Raw genomic sequence first — 20,194 nt, 5'->3', positions numbered from 1 at the left:
AGTGATGGCGAACCTATGACACGCGTGTCAGAGGTGACACGTGAACTCATTTTTTTGGATGATTTTCTTTGTTAACTGGCATTTAAATATATAAAATAAATATCAAAAATATAAGTCTTTGTTTTACTATGGTTGCAAAGATCAAAAAATTTCTATAGGTGACACGGCACCAGAGTTAAGTTAGGGTTTTTCAAAATGCTGACACGCCAAGCTCAAAAGGTTCGCCATCCCTGCCCTAGGTTGTGCTTGTGAAGTACCTGGGAGCTTTAAGAACCACTGATTCCTGGGTCCTCAACTCCCCCTCCCCCCAAGGTGTTCATTTGATTGGTCTGGGATGTGGTCTAGGATTTGGGAGGTTTCCAGGTTTCCGTGGGGATTCTAATATGCAGCCTGGGTTGAGAGGCACCTCTCTCTGATGCTACAGGACGAGGACAAGCTCTAGAGAACTCCCTACTGGTTTACACACAGGAAACTCTGTCTCTGCTCTCCACCCCAAAGGGAGCCAATGGGGAATGCTCACTTGGAAAGTAAAAGCCTCTGCTCCCCAAAGCAATATAACCTCAAATGAACCTAACCCAACAAATTGAGTCCTTGATTAATGGAAATATTTTTTTGTTCCTCTTTATGAAAACAAATGAAAGCAGTTCAGCCTCAGGAATTGAAAGGGCAACTTCCAGGTCTGCCCTGGCCACCGTGGGTCCATCTCCCCTCCCCTCCTGCACGCCCTTGAGCACCCTGTGATGCACAGAACCCACAGGTGCCCCATCTTTTATGCAAGTCAACTTACACCCCAGTTACTAAAGACATAGAGCAGTGGTTCTCAACCTTCTGGCCCTTTAAATACAGTTCTTCATGTTGTGACCCAACCATAAAATTATTTTCATTGCTACTTCATAACTGTAATGTTGCTACTGTTATGAATCGTAATGTAAATATCTGATATGCAGGATGGTCTTAGGCGACCCCTGTGAAAGGTTGAGAACCGCTGACATAGAGGAATGGTTTAAGAAGTAGTCTCAATATCGAAGATTAAAACCAAAAAAGAACACCCCCGGCCCCAGCCACGGTTATTTCAACTCATGGGAGATTCCAGGCCCCAGTGGGGATGTGTTTTGGGATTGTGCAGGACAACCAAACAGGCTCTGCCTACACCATTGACTCAGAAGTTACTAGTAGCTCTGGAAGGGAGTTGGTCCTTGATTACTGGCTCACCTGTGATTAGGGTGGCCTGACTGGGCAGGTGTAGCTGGGACCGCAGAAGATGGGGCGCAGGGCAGGAGTTGAGAGCATGGGGAGGGTTAGCATCATGCCTGCTCTGCTGAGAGGCCCTCAGGCCTGGGATCAGAGATTCTCCCCAGGGCTAAGAGCACACAGTTCTACATGCTCACCCCTTTTCTCACTTGTTGGGAGATGCCACTGATGGAAGCCTGCTGAGCTGATGAGAAGAAAAAAGGTCAAACTGCTGGCCCCAGCTCCCAAACCATGCTTGCTGCTTTCATTCATTTCACCTGGATGCCCTCCCAACCCAGACTTCTGGGCAGATTCTTACTCAGCCTCTGAGGCCCAGCCCTTCACCGCAGGCCCGATCAGCCACCCGCCCTCCATGCAGCTTCTGTTTACCACTCAATATCCACAGAGTGCTGCTGGGCTGAGCCCGAGCCACTTACAGCAGCCCCCCATCCCCAGCTCTGTGCCCCGGCTGCTCTGCCCTGGGCTCACCCCACTGGCCAGCACAGCACTGCCGGGAGAGGGACCTCTCCATCTGCTGAATGGATGGCCACAGGAGCCAGGCGGCACCTTGGGTGGATGGCAAGGTGAGAGGGCTTCGGAGATAAGGGGCAGCCATACTCCAGGAGCCCCCAGAGCAGACCAGGGATGAGAGTATAGACTAACGTCAGGAGTGGCACTGGGCAAGGCGGGGGACACCTACATGGGCTCAGGTTCTCATGGGCAACACTTGCTTCATAAGTACCTATGATCAGGGGCTTATTGATGCAGGGATGTTGTGTAACTACATGGCAATAAAGCTTACCTTTAATTTAATAGGAAATGACAGATGTGCACTTGGGAGAGATAGAGATGGGGCAGAAACAGAGAGAGAGGGGGACAGAGATAGAGACAGACACACACAGAGAATGGCATCTGGGGATCCTTGCAGGGGCAGCCACTTACCAGTTCCTTCCTGAGCCAGGCTATGGCCTCGTCGATATTCTCAAAGCCTTCCAGCTTGCCCGTGGACCCGGTCCCGGCATCCTGGCTGGCACTGGCATTAGGTGGCGGGTGCTGCCTGGGTTCTTTCGGCGGCAGGGAGGGCTCTTCCTCCCCACACTCCCGCTGCTCAGCAGCCGGCCTGGGGAAGGGCCAGGCCTGCTCCTCCAGCCTCGCCTGCCATTCCAGGTAGGAGGGCCTGCGGGTCTCCAGCCTCAGTTTCTCAGTCAGGGCCTTCAGGCTCCGGAGGTGGTCGTCAGGAGGCGGGGCTGCTCCCGCCAGCACCTCTTCCCCCACCACCATTTCTTCCACCTGGATCTGGGGCACAGACATCCTAGAGCCTGCTGGGCGGTCGGACATGGGAGGTGGTGGAGGTGATGAGGGAGTCCTGGCGGCTGGTAAGGTTGGGGCCCACTCTGGGGTGGTCTCACCCAGCTGGGGCCAAGGCTCCCGTGGGCATCGCTGGGGTGTGAGCAGCTCCCGGAGCCGAGAGGGACTAGGCAGGAGCGCACAGGGTGCCGTCCAGAGCAGCAGTAGAGCTTTAGGTTTAAGATTGTCTCCGGAGTCCTGTGGGCGCCGTGCTCCGCACAAGGCAGGAACAGACAGGCGTTAGCAGGAATCTTTGGGGCAGCTTTGCCAAGAAGATCTATCAGTCCCGGAGATGCAGGCGGGATCAGAGATGGGCGGGGAAGCAGCTCCCTCCTTGTGGGGAAGGGCAGATGGCGAGAAGCTGCTGGCCAGTCCAGGGAGGCCCTGAGGAAGGATGCGAACAATGTCAGTAAAGGCTGTGAGCAGGGCCTGCGCGCTCCTGGGCAGGGGACACTGACAGGTGCAGTGACAAGGCTGCTAATTGCGACTTCAGGACTAGACATGAGGCGATTTTAATACCTTAACGTGGTGCAGGGGAGTTCATAATAAATCAATACTTTGTACAGGGTTTCACGATTTATGAAGTGACTCCGCCTCTGTTACTTCATCGTCCTCACTGCAAGTCTGTGATTCTTTGCGTTTGTCCCCATTTTGCATGTGAGACACCTGAGTCTCTCAGGGGTTAAATGACTCACCGAAGAGCTCCCAGCAATTAGCCAGGACAGGGGCAGGTGGTTGGATTCTGAGGGCTCAGGTCTCCGTGAGGGCAGCTGCCTGAGGGTCCCCAAGCAGCGCAGGTGTGCCTTGGGGCCAGGAACCACTGACCCCGCCCACGCCACCCACCACAGCACCTGTCCTCAGGCACCAGCTCCTCACGGCCAGTCCTACAGCCACTCTCAGCGGCTTCCTCCCAAAACAACACCAACTTCACTCTTCAGAGGAGGAAGCAAAGAGACCTGCAGCCCAGGAGGAGCCGATGAATTCAGGTGACTCCCCATTCTGGGAAGATGGTTATCACGGTCCTGCCCACACAGCAGTGCCTCCGGGGCAAGGGCTTCGGCTCCCTCATCTGATTTGGCCTCCCCACCTCTGGGGAGAAGGCTGAGCCAAGGTGCTTGCCCCATAATATCAGGGCACAGGGTAGAGAAGTGACCTGGAGTTAGACCTTGCCGCGCCCCCCTCCATGTCCCTGCACCCACAGGGTATATCAGAGCAGGACCCTTTGACTCAGACTATGGAGGGAACTTCTTGGCTTTCGGGGTGTTTAAAAAATCTGTGCTGGGGCAAGCTGTGAAAAAGAATGAAGGGATATGGAACAACGTCCAAGACACAGCTTCCCTGGAAAACACAGGGCATTTGCAGCCTGGAGAGGGTGCCATCTTGGTGTGGAAGAGTGTGTGGGGGGGAGACTTTTATTGACTTGTAGGTGCCTTTTAAAAGGTCTCTGCAAGGAAAATAAAACTGGAACTGAGAGTGTGCTTGCTTGTGGTGAGGGGACTGGGCGCTGGGTGATGGTGGGGAGGCATAGGACGAGGCAGAATTGGAGGGGAGCAAAATCAAAACACAGGCGGGGCCACTCAGGGAGGCTGTGGGGCTTCTCTCCCACGCGGGCATGAGGTGCTCAAAAAGAGCAGAGCTTGCTGTCTGTTCCAGGTGTTTCTACAATGCCCGCCTGTGCTGTAATCTGCCCAGAGGAAGACCGGCTGCCCTTTTCCCATGCTTTGCTGCCCCTGCTTTGGGGCACCCCTGAGGAACAAAGAGGACTATTCCACCCTAATTGATGGCAGGGAAACCTGGATCTCACCTCCAACCACACAGGTGGGGATCCCCTAAGGAATTTCCACAAATGGTGCATTGCCAGGCCTCATTCCTGGGGGTGGTAACTCAGTTAATCTGGAGTGGAACTCCGTGTATATTAAAGCTCCCCAAGGGGTCTGAGTGAGGCCGGGGTTCCTAGATAGAAACACCAGATGTGGAATCAGACGGCCTTAGCTGAGGGTGCTGTCAGGCTAGCTGAGCCTCCGTTTCCTTGCCTGTAAAATGTGGCCATAATACCAACCTCCTGGGTTTGGGGCATTGGCAGAACTAAGGTTGGTCCATGTATTCTGTAGGCTTAGGTGGGGTGTTCTCATGGATGTCTTTCTGTGCAGTCACGTGGTCACACAGGCGTCTTTAGAATCTCTCCTAAAGACCTATTAGTTGCTTTCTGGGGCCACTCCCAGGCACCGTCTACCTCTTTGCTGAGATGCCAGAATCTGTTTTGAGTGTGCCTTGGGGAGGCTTCACCCCAGAAAGGCTTCTTCCCACTGACACAGGAGCTCTGATTATTCCCAGCAATGCTTTTTGGAGAGGATCTAGCTGCAGGCAACCATGAGCAGATGAAACTAACGGGAAGTCTCACGTCCCCTCCGTCTCCCCCAGCTACGCACCCACGGAAGACGGCAGGACATCTACAGCGGAGGGAGAACCTGTTAGGGAAGGGTCTCCCTTTGGGGCGGGTGACAGTTATGACTGGATGACTTTATGAAGCTGCCTCCTTGGGAAGGGGGAGGTTATGTTAATTATCAGTTTCTAAATCAATTCAGAGAAGGCCTGTGAAGACAACGTCAGGGCAACTTGGGGACATTAACAGGAGCACCAGCGCCCTGTGAGTCAGCTAATGATGATCCTTCAATCCGCTGAGCCTTAGGGAGTGTGTAAAAGCACCCCTGTGCACACCCCTGCTCCTCCCAGTAGCCCGGAGCAGCAGGAGGGATCACCCCATTCCACAGCGGGGAGGGCGGGCCCCGGGGAGGTGGCAGGAGTGGGACTTAGGCACAGTTTTCAGACTCTAATCAGCCTCTTTCTACTCCAGAGAGTGTGGGCCTTCGGGTCAGACTCCGGGGCACCCAACTCTCATCGTGGGCATACTGTGTTATGACCACGCTGCTTCTGCGTCCTCTTCTGAGAAGTGGGGGTCACCAGGACCGGCTATGGAATTTGCCCAACTCGGTGCAAAGTGAGAATGCAGGGCTCCTTTTAAAAAGAATGAAGACTTTTAAGATGGCAACCGCAGAGCGTTAACCCAGGCGCAGGGCCCTTCCGGACTGCCTAGGTCCCTCATGAAGCAGACCCTGGGGTAATACTGTGGGCTTCATCCATCATTGTGAGGAATAAAGTAGCAAATAGCGAGCCCTTAATTTGGTGAGTGGTATACTTCAAAAAAGTATACCTCTAAAGTCACACTTTAAAACGTATTATTCTAAACCTTTACAATTTTATTAACCAATGTCACCCCAATAAATTTAATTTAAAAAATATTATCCTTAAGATGATAAGACCTATCCGTGCCACATCGGTCATAGCCCCAGATGGCCCCTTCAGGCTGCCCTGAGCAGTCATCCTGGGGGTCCCTGACCTGAGCTCATCTCCGCACCCTTCCATCCTTCCTTGAAAGCCAACTGAGATGAAGTCTGTGGGCCCCACCTCCCCCCTCCCACCCAATTTTCAGGTCTCGATTGCATTTTCATTACGCCAAATGAAGTCTGCCATAGCGAGGAGGAAAAAGAGCCCAGTTTACAAAATCACCACAATATACCTGCTCCCTTCCCTCCCTGCTCACATTTTATAAACACCCCGGCTCATGGCCTGGGGCCCCAGGTGACCCAGGTTTGACTGTGTTAGCCATGAGGTGAGAGCAAGGACTGGGGTGGGCTGCAAGCCCCTGGAATCAGCCCTCTCCTCTTGGCCTCAGTTTCCTAATCTGTGCACTGGCACCCCCCTCCCCATCTGCCTCTCAAGGATGCTGTGAGAATCAGCTGGACTCACCTGTGAAAGCTCTGCAACCTGTAAAGAGCGGTACCCACCTGAGGATTATTACTATCATCACGGCACGTGTGGTGGACCAGGGACTCAGCCCTTTAGGAGGTGTGGTCACGTGCAGCCTGCAGGGACCAAGTCCTCGACTGCCTCCTATCGCCCCCAGCACTCCCCAGGATTTGCTGAAACCGAATCTGTCCTCCTGGTCACTGAACCAGGGAACACTGCCTCTCTGGATGTCCCAGTGCCCCAGGGTCCAGTGGGGTTTCTCCCTCCCTCCCAGCTAGAATGTCACCCATGCAGGCCAGGCCAGGCATGACAGAGTTGGACCCAGTCTGAGCTGCAGGAGAGGTGCCAGCCAGGTGCAGGGGGCAGAGGAGCGCTGGCCAGCTTCCTGGGCCAAAGGGCAGTGGGGGCTTCCACTTATCTGGACAAACCAGGAACTTCCAGGGTGTGGGCTCTGGAGGAGGGACTCTCTAATGCCTGGACAGTCAGGCTTTCTTTACACCTAACCTAAGTCCTTCCTACACACTTTCTCTCACTCTGGGCTTTGCAAAGGCGAGAGCCTGAGAAGGAAAGCCAGGCCTGGGACCTGGGGCAGCCAGAAAAACAAGGTCAGACCATAGTCCCCCCAGGCCCAGGTGAGGCCCACCAGGCAGTCCACCCCACCCCCTGCAAGGGACCAGCCCCGGGGCATGTGGGCCTTTTTGCAGTGGGGACATGCCTTTCTGCACGCAGAGGCTGCTGTTCAAGCAGGCTGCCTGGCTCGCTCCAGACCACGGTGGCTGTGGGAGGGAAGGGCTGTGCCAGCCATGAGCTAATTCCTCTGGCTGCCGGAGGAGCCATGTGGGTGCAGCTCAGTCACTCAGCCAACACCTCGCCTCATGATGACCTAATCTGTTCACTTGGACAACTTTCAAACCCACTTCCTAGATGGGCTCCGAGGGCAGGGGATGGTACAGGGGGCTGCTGGCCCATTTTCTGTCTCTGTCTGTCTGTCTCTCTCAGACCTGTTGCCCAACATTCTTCTGAGAAACTAGAAAGCTGCTCGCTCTCTGTTTGGACCTACGGGCCTGTGCCTGCTCCTTCCGGTCTTAGGTTCTTCGCTAGAACCGTTCCATTTCTTCTCCACAAAGGCCCACCTGTCCAGCACTCCCGTCCCACTGAATTCCACACTCTCTCAGGCCTGCGACTTTGTACCAGCTGTTCCCTCAGCCTGCAATGCCCTTCCCTTCCCTCTATGCCTCAGTTCTCGGGAATTTTCTCCTTCAGGAAGTTTTCCTTAACTTGCCTGAGCAGTGTGTGCAACAAGAGCACTTCAGAGAAACAATGATGTCATCACAACAATATTAGCTAACGCTTACTCAGAGCACACCACGCCAGGCATTGTTCTAAGAGCTTTACATGCACTAACACATTGAGTCCCCACAACAACCCTCTGGGGCAAGTATCATCATTGTCTCCATTGCACAGACAAGGAGACTGAGGCACGGAGCGACTGAATAGCTTGTCCATGGTCACAGAACTAAGTGGTGAAGCTGGGATTTGAACCCCTGCAGCCGGCTCCACCTTGGCTTGTAACCACTAGACTTACTGGCCCTTTCAAGCCACAGCACTTCTACCAGGGACCTTCTTTTTTTCTTTTTATGTTTTTATTGATTTTAGAGAGGAAGGGAAAGGGAATAGAGAGAGAGAAACATCAATTTGTTGCCTCCTGTACACACCCCAACCTGGAACTAAGCCTGCACCCTGGGTATGTGTCCTTGACCAGGAATTGAACCAGTGACCTTTCAGTGCACGGGATGACACTCAAACCAACTGAGCCACACCATCTAGGCCAGGACCTTCTTGATGGTGTTGTCCACCAGACCAAGCTTCATGAAGGTGAGAACCAGGCTTTGTATCCTGGAACCTCCAGCACTTAGCGCCATGCTGCTCTCTTTAAATGTTCATGGGCTAAATAAGCAAATGGAACAGATTTCCCCTCTTCTATCCCCCACCCCCAATACACACTCTCACTCACTGTGACCTATACTTGCTCAGGTCTGAGCCGGTCTGGACAGGCTCAGGGAAGCAGAGTGGACCTGGACTTCCTGCGATGGCACCTTCACCGCCTGCCCTTATCAGACCAGCCCTGACCTCAGAGTCCTGGACACAGGCTGTCAGACCCTAGGAAGACAGGAGCGACCTCACCCTGCATCAAGGGCCAGGACTAGGTGCTGGCACACAGACAGGGCCATTCAGTATCCCACATACAGCTCTAGGCCCTCCTCCCTGTCCAGCATCATCAGGCAATTTCCACTCAACATCCCTTCCCTCCTTCTTGAAGGAGCATTTTTTTTTTCCTATGGGGAACCCCTGCACGTGCTTGCTGGGGACTGCCGGTCCCTCTCTGGCTTCAGGGCGGTCACATGACTCGAGCTGAGCCAATCAGAGCCCTCCTGGGTTTTTGCATCAGAACCACCCTGGAGCTGCATGTTCCCTGCTGGCTGGGGCTGTAGCTCACCATCTTGCTCACCACAGGCAGAGGGGCTGCCTGACGAACCAAGCCAAGCATGTGAGATAGCCAGAGGCCTTCAGCCCTGTTGGAAGGCACCACCTGACCTTGATTTATATAGCTTATATACTCTCTTTGCTTAAGCTTCTTTGACTGGGTTTCTGACCTTTGCAGCCAACATAAGAATGTGTTGGACAAAGAATATAGAATAACATGGCCAATATTTGTTGATATTTGTCTTTTGTTTGTTTGCCGTTTACTGTTGGTAGGGAGCTCCCTGTTTTGTGCGGGAGAGCAAACAGGCCGGGCACCTGCCCTCTGAAACCAGAGGATCACGTGCTCCCTCCTCCCTGGCCACCAGGTGCCATGGCAACCAGGTGTAAACATGTGATTTGAACTTGGCCAATCAGATACCCAGGTCCAGGCCTCTGAATTTGGTGTGTGAGAGCAGAATGGAGGGTCAGGTGGGGTTCATTTGTGGCCACATCCAGCCTTGGAGGCAGATGTGACCTGTGGGGAAGGTAGAATTAGCTAAGCCATCCCTGAAAAAGGACTGTTGCGGAGTCTGTTATTGTGATATAATAAGAAATATATTTGGTCTCTATCCCCAGCTCCTGAAACAGAGCTCCTAAAACCCTTTTTAAATATATTTAAATATATATACTTATATTTACATTTTATATTTATATTTGATTTCAGAGAGAAAGGGAGAGGGAGAGAGAGAGATAGAAACATCAATGATGAGAAATCATTGATTGGCTGCCTCCTGCACACCTGCTACTGGGCATTGAGCCTGCAACTTGGGCATGTGCCCTAACCCAGAATCAAACCGTGACCTCCTGGTTCATAGGTTGACACTTAACCACTGAGCCACCACTGCTGGGCTCCTAAAAGCCCTTTTAATCTTCTAGGTGACGAGAGTGATAGGAAAACCTCTGTTATAATGTCTGCTTTTTGTCCCCAGCTCCTGGGACAGCTGCATACGGATACAAATGAAAGGAGCATCTTTTGTTACTCATAGCAAGGCTCTCTCGACCCCACTGGAGCTCATGTCAATGAGCTGACACTTGGGTAGCCCCTCAGGATAGCGCCGGTGGCCAGGGGAAATAACCAGGTGATAGATCATGCCTATCTAATGAGGCCTCCAAAAAAAGCCTAACTGAAGGGGTTCAGAGAGCTTCCAGGTTGGGGAAGACAGGGGGTGCTGGGAGGGCAACATGCCTGGGAGGGCCTGGGAGCTCTGCACCCCTCCCTCACACCTGATTGATAGCCAGTCATTTAGAAATACAGGTGACAACCTGGGACTTGCGATTGATGTGTGATGTGGGGGACAGTCTAGTGGGACTGAGCCCCTAACTGGCGGAATCTGATGCCAGCTTTAGGTAGACAGTGTCAAATTGAGTTAAAGTGCAGGCTACCCAGTTGGGGCTGCAGAGAACCGGGGAATCGGTTGGTGTGGAAACTCACACGCCTGGTGTCAAAAGGGGTGTGGGGCAGCTGTGTGGGTAATAACCTAGCACCTCTCTGAACTGGTCTCAGAGGCTCATTTCACTCACAGGACTCTCTCCTGTTTTCCCAGCGGCCCTGCTTCTGCCTGTTTGAGTCTTTACCTCCTGCCACTTCTGTGAACACCTTACAATGATGTTGTCTTTTGATGCTTACAACCAAGAGCCCTGGCTGAAATGAGGGGGAACGTACAACTCATCTGGGGAGGCCATATGTATAACTGAGGGCTGAGCAGTGTCATGAAACAGTGTGACTCCCCTCCCCACGACTCCATGTGTCCTTTAGAGGGGCTGGTGCCGCCTCCAGGGAGAACCAAGGGGCGGTGACCATTGTCCTCTTAAAGAAGCTTTTACCAGGAGTCCATCTGCATTCATAGCTATGTTTCCTAATTTACAGTCTACTACAGGCAATGCTTGGTGAGGCCATAACAACTTCATGCATGTAAACTTACACTCTTCCTTCCAGCAGAAGTGCCATCCATGGGTCCTTGTGCATAAACTGACACACTCTGGTTGTAGGCTTGGTGACACCCTCAGTACGCTCAACAGAGGAGCCACAGACTGCTCTGCACAGGCATGTGAGGCCCTGCCTGCAGTCCAGGCCGGCCCTGCTCCCAGCAACAGAGAAGCGGATAGTAGGCAATGGTGGGCACATGAAGGCAGGAAGACATCCCATCCCCCCAGGCCTGCTTTGCTGAGGAAACTCGGATCCTGCCGGATCCTTAACCACAATATGGCCAATTCTTCATAGCAGAAATGTCCCCGCAGGAGACAGACCACAGCAGCGGGCCTGCTCCTGGGGCACAGTGCCTCTGGCTCTGTGTCTGCTGCTGAGCCTTCTGCCACCTCTGAGCATTCACCCACTTCTGAGGCTGTCATGCTCCTCAACCAGGTCAGGGGTCGCTCCCGAAAGCCAGCACCTCTGTTGAGCGTGTTGCCTGTGTCACTAAGCCTCAAACCCTCCTGAGAGAGAGTCATCCCCTGAGCTCAGGAGTGGCCTAAGGACAAGCAGCATCTTCCCCATCCATAGCCAGCGCTTGTGTGGGGGGTGGGGGGCAGTCAGAGGGCTGCAGGAAAGGCAGCTGAAGCCCCCACTCTGACTCCAAGTCTTGGCCAGGCCAGGCCACCTCCCTCCTCTCCGCAGAGCCGCATGTTCCCCCCTCCTACCTGAGACCAAGGCAGGGCCCATGTGACTGAGGCTGAGATCAAAGGGGGGCCCCAGCTCCCCAGGCTGTGGGTCTGCATTCTGAGACCAGAACCACCCGCAGGGGGAGCAGTGAGACTTGGGGAGTCACCTTGCCTCACTGCCTGGGTCTCTGCCCCTCTTTTGAAAAATGGGGTGATGCAGCATCCACCCTGCAGAGGCATGAGAGTGAGGGAAGGGCTCGGTGGACTAGAGCCTGTTTTATAAACAGAAAGAAATTCAGGGTGGCTCAGGCCATACTGATACTTCAGCCTTTTACTTTCCTTTTCTAAAGCAGATAATGCTTTCCCCCCAGGTGGATATGGGGTCATTCGGCCTGGGACTCTGACTCGGAGCTGTGACAAGGCAGGCTTTCTGGTCTGGGTTTACTCATAAATCCTGGTGCTCAACTAAAAGAGGGAGCTCAGGGCCAGGACTCAGGACTGACCTCCGGCGGCAGCGTTGGATGGAGGCAGTGAAATCCCCGCCTGTGTTCTGCAGACTTGTAGGAGCACCAATGCTGGGGCTGAGAGGCTGGGGGACACAGGCCTGCGCCCCACAGAGCTGCTCACAGGAGCCAGGGAGCTTCCAGGAGCTTCCAGAGATTGTGTTTTCTCTCCTCATCAGAGGTTGCCATGGTGACCGAAGCAGGAGGAGACACCCGCTGGTCTGGCTCTACACAGATCATCTATCCTGGCTCATCTTTATCCAGGTCTTGGTCAGAGCTGGTCCTGGGAGCGCCTGAGAGGGGGGAAGGATATCCAGAGGCCAGACCCTTGGCACCAGTTATGTGTGCATGGTGGGAGAGAATTGTGTTGGGATGTTGTGTGTGCTTGTGTACAGGTGGGGGGATAGGGGTGGGTTACATTGCTGCGTGTGTATCATGATGGGCAAGGGGGGATGCTAGTGAGAGAAGTGGGGTGGTGTCAAGAGTGCACATGATAGTGAGGTCTTTCCCAAATGTGCCCTTGATCTACACCTCAGGGGAGAGCACACCTGCCGGTTGCACGCTGCCCACAAAGAACCCTCCACTTCCACTTCCTGGAAGGTATGGATTATTCCTCCTGTCCTGGCAGCAAACCATTGTGCGAATCCAGCCATTTCTTCTAGGCTGTGTTCCCTGCCCTCAGGCCTTGGCTCTCTCACCTGACTTCTCCTTGAGGACAGTGACTTTCTCGTGTTTACTGCTGTGCCTGGCACATAGTAGGTGCTCCGTAAACTTGTTGAATGAATGAATGAATGAGTGATTGAATGAATGAGTGATTGAATGGATGAATGAATAAAGGAGAACTTTTAGCCCTTTGTTTGTCATTGGCCCATTTGGGAACTCCCTGATCCTCACCAATTCTAAAGCTCTGCTTTAGGGCTTAACTGAAGGCTTGCCTCCTCTCCTAAGCCCTCAAAGACACCCCACCTTCCAGGCCATTCCTTGTCTAAATTCTGGCACCGGCTTCCATTACGCTCATGGCTCACTGGCCTGTATGACCTTGAACTGTGAGAGTGTCCTGTCTCCTTGACCAGATGTCTAGCTCCTCAATGGGAAGGGCATTACTTTCTCTTTTGTGTCCTGAGCACAGGCCTCTGCAAACAGCAGATGTTCAATGAATGCTGGAGACTGCAATGTTGTGAATCAGTGAACAAATTCTAGCCTGAATAGTTCACACATCCAGGTGGTTTCCTGCCCAGAAGACCTCCTGCAGGTTCATGGGTAAGACTTGCAAGATTAAGATGTTTCTAGTGAGTCTGAATTAGGGGGTGGGGGCAGGGATTTGGGGGAGGCTGGTCTAAACTCTATGCTTTATCCTTTCCCCATAAACTCATGTTTGAATTTGACTGTCTTCGAGCCTAGTTCACCACCTCATTCTACAGTCATTGCTCTTTCTGAGTGGAACTGACCACTTGCTCTCCAAACAAAATTTTAGCACTTTTCTACACCAGTCTTGGGTACTGACCTTTGTCTTCCTACATTGCATGACTTAGTTACATTTCTGATGTACCTGTTAGGCGGTCAGCTATGTCTTTGTTTAGCATCCCGCTGTGGGCACCACCCCTGTTTCAGGTGATCTGAAGGGACTGTGAGTTATAGCTCCCTGCCCATTGCCACCACCCCCAGGAACACTCATGTGACCCAGGCAGACATTCCTTTAGGTCTTACTCTGGCAAGAGTGACTGGTCCATTGGATGAACACCTGGCCAAGCAAGGCCATCTGGATATTTTCATAGGATTTAAATATAGACACATAGAAACAGGGTGTCTTTTCAGATGAGGTAGCTCAGCTGGAAGAATCTAAACCTGAAGTTTCCAGGGTCCATCTTTCTCAGCCTCATGGAGAAAGCTCCTCACTCCCCTTGATTTTCCTGCTCCAGGCAGCCCCCGGCCACCTTTTGCCCGGGGTCCTAGCACTACTGCTGGGAGATGGGAATGAAGACAGCCCTTTTGGACACCCAGCCAGGGGCAGGAGAGAGGAGAGCTCCTGGCCTGGGAGATAGCCCCAAGGGCCCCATCCCACCTTCAGTTACTATGGCAACTCACTTCCCCTCTAAAGCTCCCACTTCTCTCCCTCAGAAATGTGTTTTGGTGCAATGGCCTTTGCACTTCCTTGTACCCCAAGCACAGACTCTAAACCACAGCATAGACTCTGTCACCATGTCACAGAGCCACACCCACTGGGAGCAGAGGCAGAGGCACCGACCTACCTGTACTCCTGGATGTGTCACTCAGTGCAGGTGGGTTTGCAACATCCTGTGCTAATAGCTGTACCTCAGCGTATTCAAAACATCTGTTTCCACACCTGAAACAACAAGAGCAATCACTAACATTTTGAAATCACATTGCAGTATACAGATTCCGCACACCCTCTACCCGCCCCCCCCACCACCACCCCCGCCCCCGCCCACACACACACAGGATGGCCTGGGCCGGAGAGACCTTCCTGAGAGTTATTACAGAACAACCACAAACCAGAGAAGTCGCCAGACTTGCCAGGGTCACACAGCACCGTTAGTGTGGCTGACTTGGGTTGATCTTGGTTCCAGGTTGAGCTTCTGTTGTCTCGAATACAGGGAAACCTTACTTTGTCTCACTAAGCTATTGTAAGGCTAGAATCTATAAAAAATACTTGTTACGACCTTTGCACATTCAGAGCTCTCAGTCTGTGCTGAATAATTGATGGGTGCTGCTCCTGCCTGCTTAGAGCAGATTCACAGGCCTCTGCCATAGGCTGGGAATGTGGAGACCTTTCCCATCATTTTGCCCAGTGTAAGAATTTGCCGAGGAAATCACCAAGAAAAAGTTGTGTTCCCTGTTGGCCGGGGCGGGGGGGGGGGGGGGGGCCTCCCGGGAGCCATAGATCTAATCTAATTTATTGCCTCATTGAAAGGAGAGGAGAAAGTGCAGGCTGCTGCAGGGAGGGGGCTGCGGGCTACCCAGAGTCTCTGCCACTGTGGCTTTTCCAAGGCTGTGAGGCCCTGGGAAAGGGTTGCTCTGCTCTGACAGGCAGGAGAAAGGTGCCTGGGAATCTGAGAGTTGGGTGGGGAGGCACGGAATCAGCCCTGGGAAAGGAAGACTATGAAGCAAGGTTTTCCTCCATGAAAACACTTGACAAGGCAGAGATGTCCGGGAAGGGCAGAGGCAGCCTCTGTGGCCATCCCTGCCGACGGCTGCATGTGACCATAGAAACTTTCTGTCCAAAGGCCATGGCAGCAAGGATCAGGGCGCAGAAAGTAGACACAGGGTGGCCTTTAAAGCAATTTTCAGAGATCAAAGTAGGCACCGTTTGAGCCGGTATTCTGGCTATGAGAACTGGGAACAGCTGGCTAAAACTTGCAGAACCATTCACAGCTCAGGACACCAAGGATGCACAATCCTCCCGCTGCGGGATGCGGCCTACACAGTGTGTCCTGACTGGCATTTGTCTCAGTCCCCCCAAACAAGACCGACTTAGGACTATCCCAACCCACAGGATCATTGGCTCCAACTTCAAATGAGCAGAATCAACAAGTCCCAGCTTAAGTGGGTTTGCTCTGATGACTGGCTTTCTCTCTCATTCTGCAAGTTCCAACTCAATGGTTTCACGAGGACTTCCTAAGAAGTCTCATGGTGTGCTCCGTGCTCATGCAAGTCACTTCACTTTCATACTATGTCTGGACCTGCCGGCCTCCCAGGCGGCTGAAGGGCCCTTGGAGTTTCCGTGTGTGGGCAGGGCCCTGTCCTAATGACTCCAGGATGGGGAGTTGAGGGTGGTTCCAGCTTGGGCACAGCCTGACCAGCAACATTTGGGTGCTGCCTGCCACTCACCCAAGGTGCCCCCACCCTGGGGCTTGGAGGGGGCATTTGGCTCAGGCACTGCACAAGCAGAACAGAAAGCAGGACGTGTGACCTCCTTCCACATTACTAAGAACACTTAGTAATTCTATGACCTTGGGTCATTGATTTAACCCCATAGTTCTCAGGTTCCTCATCCATAAGTTGGAGATCATAATGGAACCTACCTCAAAGCTTTGGAAGGATCCAATGAAGTAGAGTGTATGCAAATTCTTAGTTTGGCCTCTAATAACACTGTCACCCCACTCCCGCGGACTATGGCCAGCACTTTAGCTGTCTTTCTGTCGGCTCAATACCAGGCATTTGATAATTAGCAGAGTAAACATTAGAAACGCATTCTCCTTGGTGAAAGCAGAGGTATTCAAGACATGTGGGTTGGCCAAATGAATTCTGAGACACACTTGACTCTTGTAAGAGCAGGTGAAAGAATGCAGTGAGACCTCAAGGGATATGCGGTCAGGCATCTAGAGACGCAGATGGCTGCAACTAGCTCACAGAACAAGCTGCTGGACCCATTTGCAAGTAAATAGTTGCTCAGAAAATATCTGCATATGTGGCAGAATTTGGCCAAAGGCTTGCTTTTATTCGGCTTGATAATGAGGTCTGCCTTCACGTCCTCAACGTTTTCAGTGGCTGCTGTCAAACAAATAAACCAAACACCCAACACAGCAAAACCTGAGAGTTGTGACCAAATGGATTCAGGTCAGTTCACAGTATGGTGCTGTCTCCAGAGCATAGCACATGTCAATGCTCACAGGAGAGGGAGGTAGTGCCACTTTTAACTTGATGGTGGTCAGGGGTGCCAGGGCCTCACTGGCCTCCAGTCCAGGATCCTGATCCAGAACCTTCCTGGGTACTCATCCCCCTGAGAACTCCCCAGTTGGCCTTCTGGGTCACCCTGGGTCAGACTCACAGGCTCTGTTGGCTTTCTGGAATGAGGAAATGCTGCTCAGTCTTCAAGAAACCCTGAAACTGTGGCTGAGGCAAAGGTCACTGTCTGGGCCCATGATGTATCTGGAAAATCAGTTCTTCCCTTCGAGTTCCCACAGGACAAGCCCTCTGAGGAAGTCTTTGGGGACCCATTACCAACTCCCACACTTGGACCAGAATACCCGAGGAGAATTTCTGGCCATACTAGAGAAATTGCCTTGAAGAAATGGACTCAGTCTGCACCCTGGGAGAAACTGAACTTCCACACCTTCCTGGGGCTCTGCAAAGGCTCCTGGGCAGGGACCCAGGTGTGAAGAGGCCCCTGATGCTGGAGAGCTCACTACCCTTCAACCACTAGAGATGGGAGAGCCCTTCCTTGATGGGCAGGGCCTACTGGGAGATGGGCTGCTGCTCTTTGCACTCCCTTCTCCAAGGAGTTTTTCATGGGTGAGCATTGTTGCAGGGTGCATGTAGGAAGGTCAGGCAGCATTCAGGAGGAAAGAAGATGGGCATGGGGCAGCCCGAGCCTCTAAGTTCTCCTCTTGCCCACCTTCCTTCTCCCTTTTTTCCTTCCTCATCAATGAGAGAAGTATGTGTGTCTTGGGGGAGAGGAAGGATAAAGATGGGGAAGTGCTGGGCTTTCATGCTCCAGGGCCACTCTCCTAACCATGAAGAAGCTCATATGTGTATCATTCCCAGCTCAAGTTGGTAGCTTGACCCTCTGCAGCAGCTCACATTCTGCAGGCTGATCAGAAAGTCAGCCAGGCTTACATGTCACCCCGCTTCTGAGCCTCTTTCCCACCTCCAGTCTCACCCTGCTCCCATGTACCCACTGCCCTCATTCAACGCATCCTCACCCCTTCAAGGTCTGCTTCAGAACTTGCCTTTTCCTCCTTACTCCTCTCCCCTACCCAAATCCTAGGCTACATTTGCATTTTAAGAGCCATCCTGGTTAATCCTAAAGAGTTTCCAGTTCATGAGTGAGGACTCCCCCGCCCCTAGTATGTAAGCCAGAGAGCAAACTGCTCAGATTATCATTCGTCTTCTACCTTTGCAAATAGCTCAACCTCCCAGTCAAGCCAAGCGCCATTGTGGGGAGAACATACCCCCAGCGGGTCGTGGGAATTCCAGATGCTGTTATTGGGCCAACAGAGTTCGCCCCTAGCAAAATTTACCTATGGAAAACTACTCCAGTGTGTGAGCAGCCTAACAAGCAGTTTCTTCCTCGTTGGTCTGGGGCTCTGTGGATCTACCTCAGGAAATTCTTAGGCTCTGCCTTAATTTACTTCCCGGCCAGAGTTCCTATTAGAGGCCACGCTGGTGAATACGGGAGCGGGACTGATAATCTAGTGGAAATCCATGCATGTAATTGGGAGAACAAGGAGAGATGAGAACAAGTGCATGAGAACTTGAGGGTCTTCAGATGGACAAAGGGGAAAGGGGGCGGGGACGGAGAGGACCCTTCTCTCTGCTTCAGGCCAGCAGGGCAGAAGCGAGCCAGGCCCGATTACAGAGCCTTTCAGACTCCTGATACAAGAAATGGCTTTCCTGGCTCCACAGGGTCTCTGGAGATGGCAAGAACCTTCCCAGGTCACAGGACGAGCCAGTCACACAGCTCTGGGTGAGGCTGGCTTCCACCCCCCTCTAGGTCTCTTTCCTGGGATCTGCTAAAGCAGCCACCCTTTAAGGGCACTGTCTTAGTTAGGAGTCAGGCACTCGAGGTTGAATGACTCTCTCTGCTCTTCAGCAGCCACATGAACTGCACCAAGTTACTAAATTTCTCCAGCCTGGTTGGCAAAATGGGGATATTATGTCCCCTGGAAGGACAATTGTGAAGATAAAATGACCAAGAGATGTGAAGGCATCTCAAGCAGTGCCTGGCTGGTAAATGCACTCAGGACAGAAGAGCTGTCATCTTTCCCCTCTAATTACAGCCCGAGGGTGCTGTGCCAAGCCCCTCAGACATGCTGGCAGCAGCTCCCCCCCTGCGGATGCGGTCAGGCCAGAGGGGCACGCCACCTCTGCTCTCCCAGGACTTTGCCTACACTCTGCACTCCCCATCTGTGCCTAGTGGGCAGCAGGACTGCCTGGGCCAGAAGGGAAGCTGCTTCAGAGCCTGGCCTCCCTGAGCACTTTGGGGATGGCCCTGTGGATGGGAACCTGGGCTCATCCCACCTGAGACTCACCAGGAATGGCTGGGAGTTCGTGGAAACCAACCTGCCTTCCAGACCTTCTCAGGAGGAACCACACACACCAAGGCGAATGAAAACCAGATGCAGGCAATAGGGGGTTGTGTGTGTGTGTGTGTGTGTGTGTGTGTGTGTGTGTGTGTTTTAAAGCAGAGCATCCCACCTGCCTTGATGGGAGGAGACACCTGTTCGCTCCTGGGAACTACAGAACTTCCTGCGCTCTCCCAGCGACCCAACCTCAGGGTGGCCTGCTCATTCCTGCGGGCCCTTTGGGCTGTGCATTTCCCCCCCCCCCCCCCCATCACATGAGCCTCAGCCCTACAGAGCACCCTTGGGCCCAAGCGCCCTCGGTGGGTTGGTCACGTCTCCTGAGTTACAAATGCAGCTCGGGGCAGGAACTTTGTCACTGAGTCTGAAGTAGACAGAAGGGACAGGGTGGGCTTGGAGATGACCAGCGGTCTGGAGAGGCTGAGTAGGGCTCCTCCCTCTCAGATCCGGTACCCCAAATCTCCACGCAGATCTTAACCCTGGAGGTAGCCAGCTGCGATTTGGGAGATGGAGTCCAGCCACTTGTCTCACGCCCCCCCGAGGGAAGAGTCCCAGAGGCCGGTGAGGTGGGGTGTGCCCTTACAGCGCCCTGAGATCGGTGTTCCCCGCGGATCCAGGCAGGCTGCTTCCCGCCCCTGCCGCCGGGGAGACCTGCGCGCCCCGAGCCCCCTCCCGGCCCGCACCGCCGGCCACAGCCACATCCCCCAGCCGATTCCCAGCCCTGGGATCGCCTCCGCTCCGGCCGCAAACCCACCTTCCGGGGTGCTCAGAGGCCCCTTCCAGGGGTGTCACCGAGGTCCCCGCCTCCAACTCCCGACGCGGGCTCCCCGCTCGGCAGCCTCTGGCCCGGCCTCAGGGGCTAAGCCGGCTCCTGCCTCTCTTTCACTCGTGCTCCCGTGAATTCTCAGCACTATTTTTTTTAAGGGACTTTTTTTTTTTTTTTTTTTTTTTTTGCCTTGCGTCAGGACGGTTGCCTGGCGACGGCAGAGCTATTCGGCGAGCAGCCCTTTCAGCCGGATCCCCTCCAGCCTCCCATTCAAGCCTCTCCTCCCGCGGCTCCGGGACCTGGGCGCGCGGGGTCGGGAGACGCGCACCGGGTCCTAACGCCCCGCTAGTTGCACGTTCGCCGCCCAGACCTGGACC

General features: G+C 53.4%; 1 protein-coding gene across 1 annotated transcript in view; it reads right to left on the bottom strand.

The window, feature by feature from the left end:
- Window positions 1-19,977, bottom strand: part of FAM167A (family with sequence similarity 167 member A) — a 36,146-nt gene extending 16,169 nt beyond the window's left edge. The window contains exons 1-3 of the mRNA XM_036314538.1: window positions 19,806-19,977; window positions 14,258-14,352; window positions 2,173-2,961 (exon numbers count right to left, since the gene is read on the bottom strand). Of these exons, the coding sequence (XP_036170431.1) occupies window positions 2,173-2,568 (396 nt within the window). The 5' untranslated portion in view covers window positions 2,569-2,961; window positions 14,258-14,352; window positions 19,806-19,977. The remainder of the gene's footprint in view (window positions 1-2,172; window positions 2,962-14,257; window positions 14,353-19,805) is intronic.
- Window positions 19,978-20,194: the final 217 nt, after the last annotated feature.

The sequence above is a fragment of the Myotis myotis genome, unplaced genomic scaffold, assembly GCF_014108235.1.
Source record: "Myotis myotis isolate mMyoMyo1 unplaced genomic scaffold, mMyoMyo1.p scaffold_m19_p_6, whole genome shotgun sequence".
In the NCBI taxonomy this organism is placed as follows: Eukaryota; Metazoa; Chordata; class Mammalia; order Chiroptera; family Vespertilionidae; genus Myotis; species Myotis myotis.
This window is presented reverse-complemented; position numbering and strand designations above follow the sequence as displayed.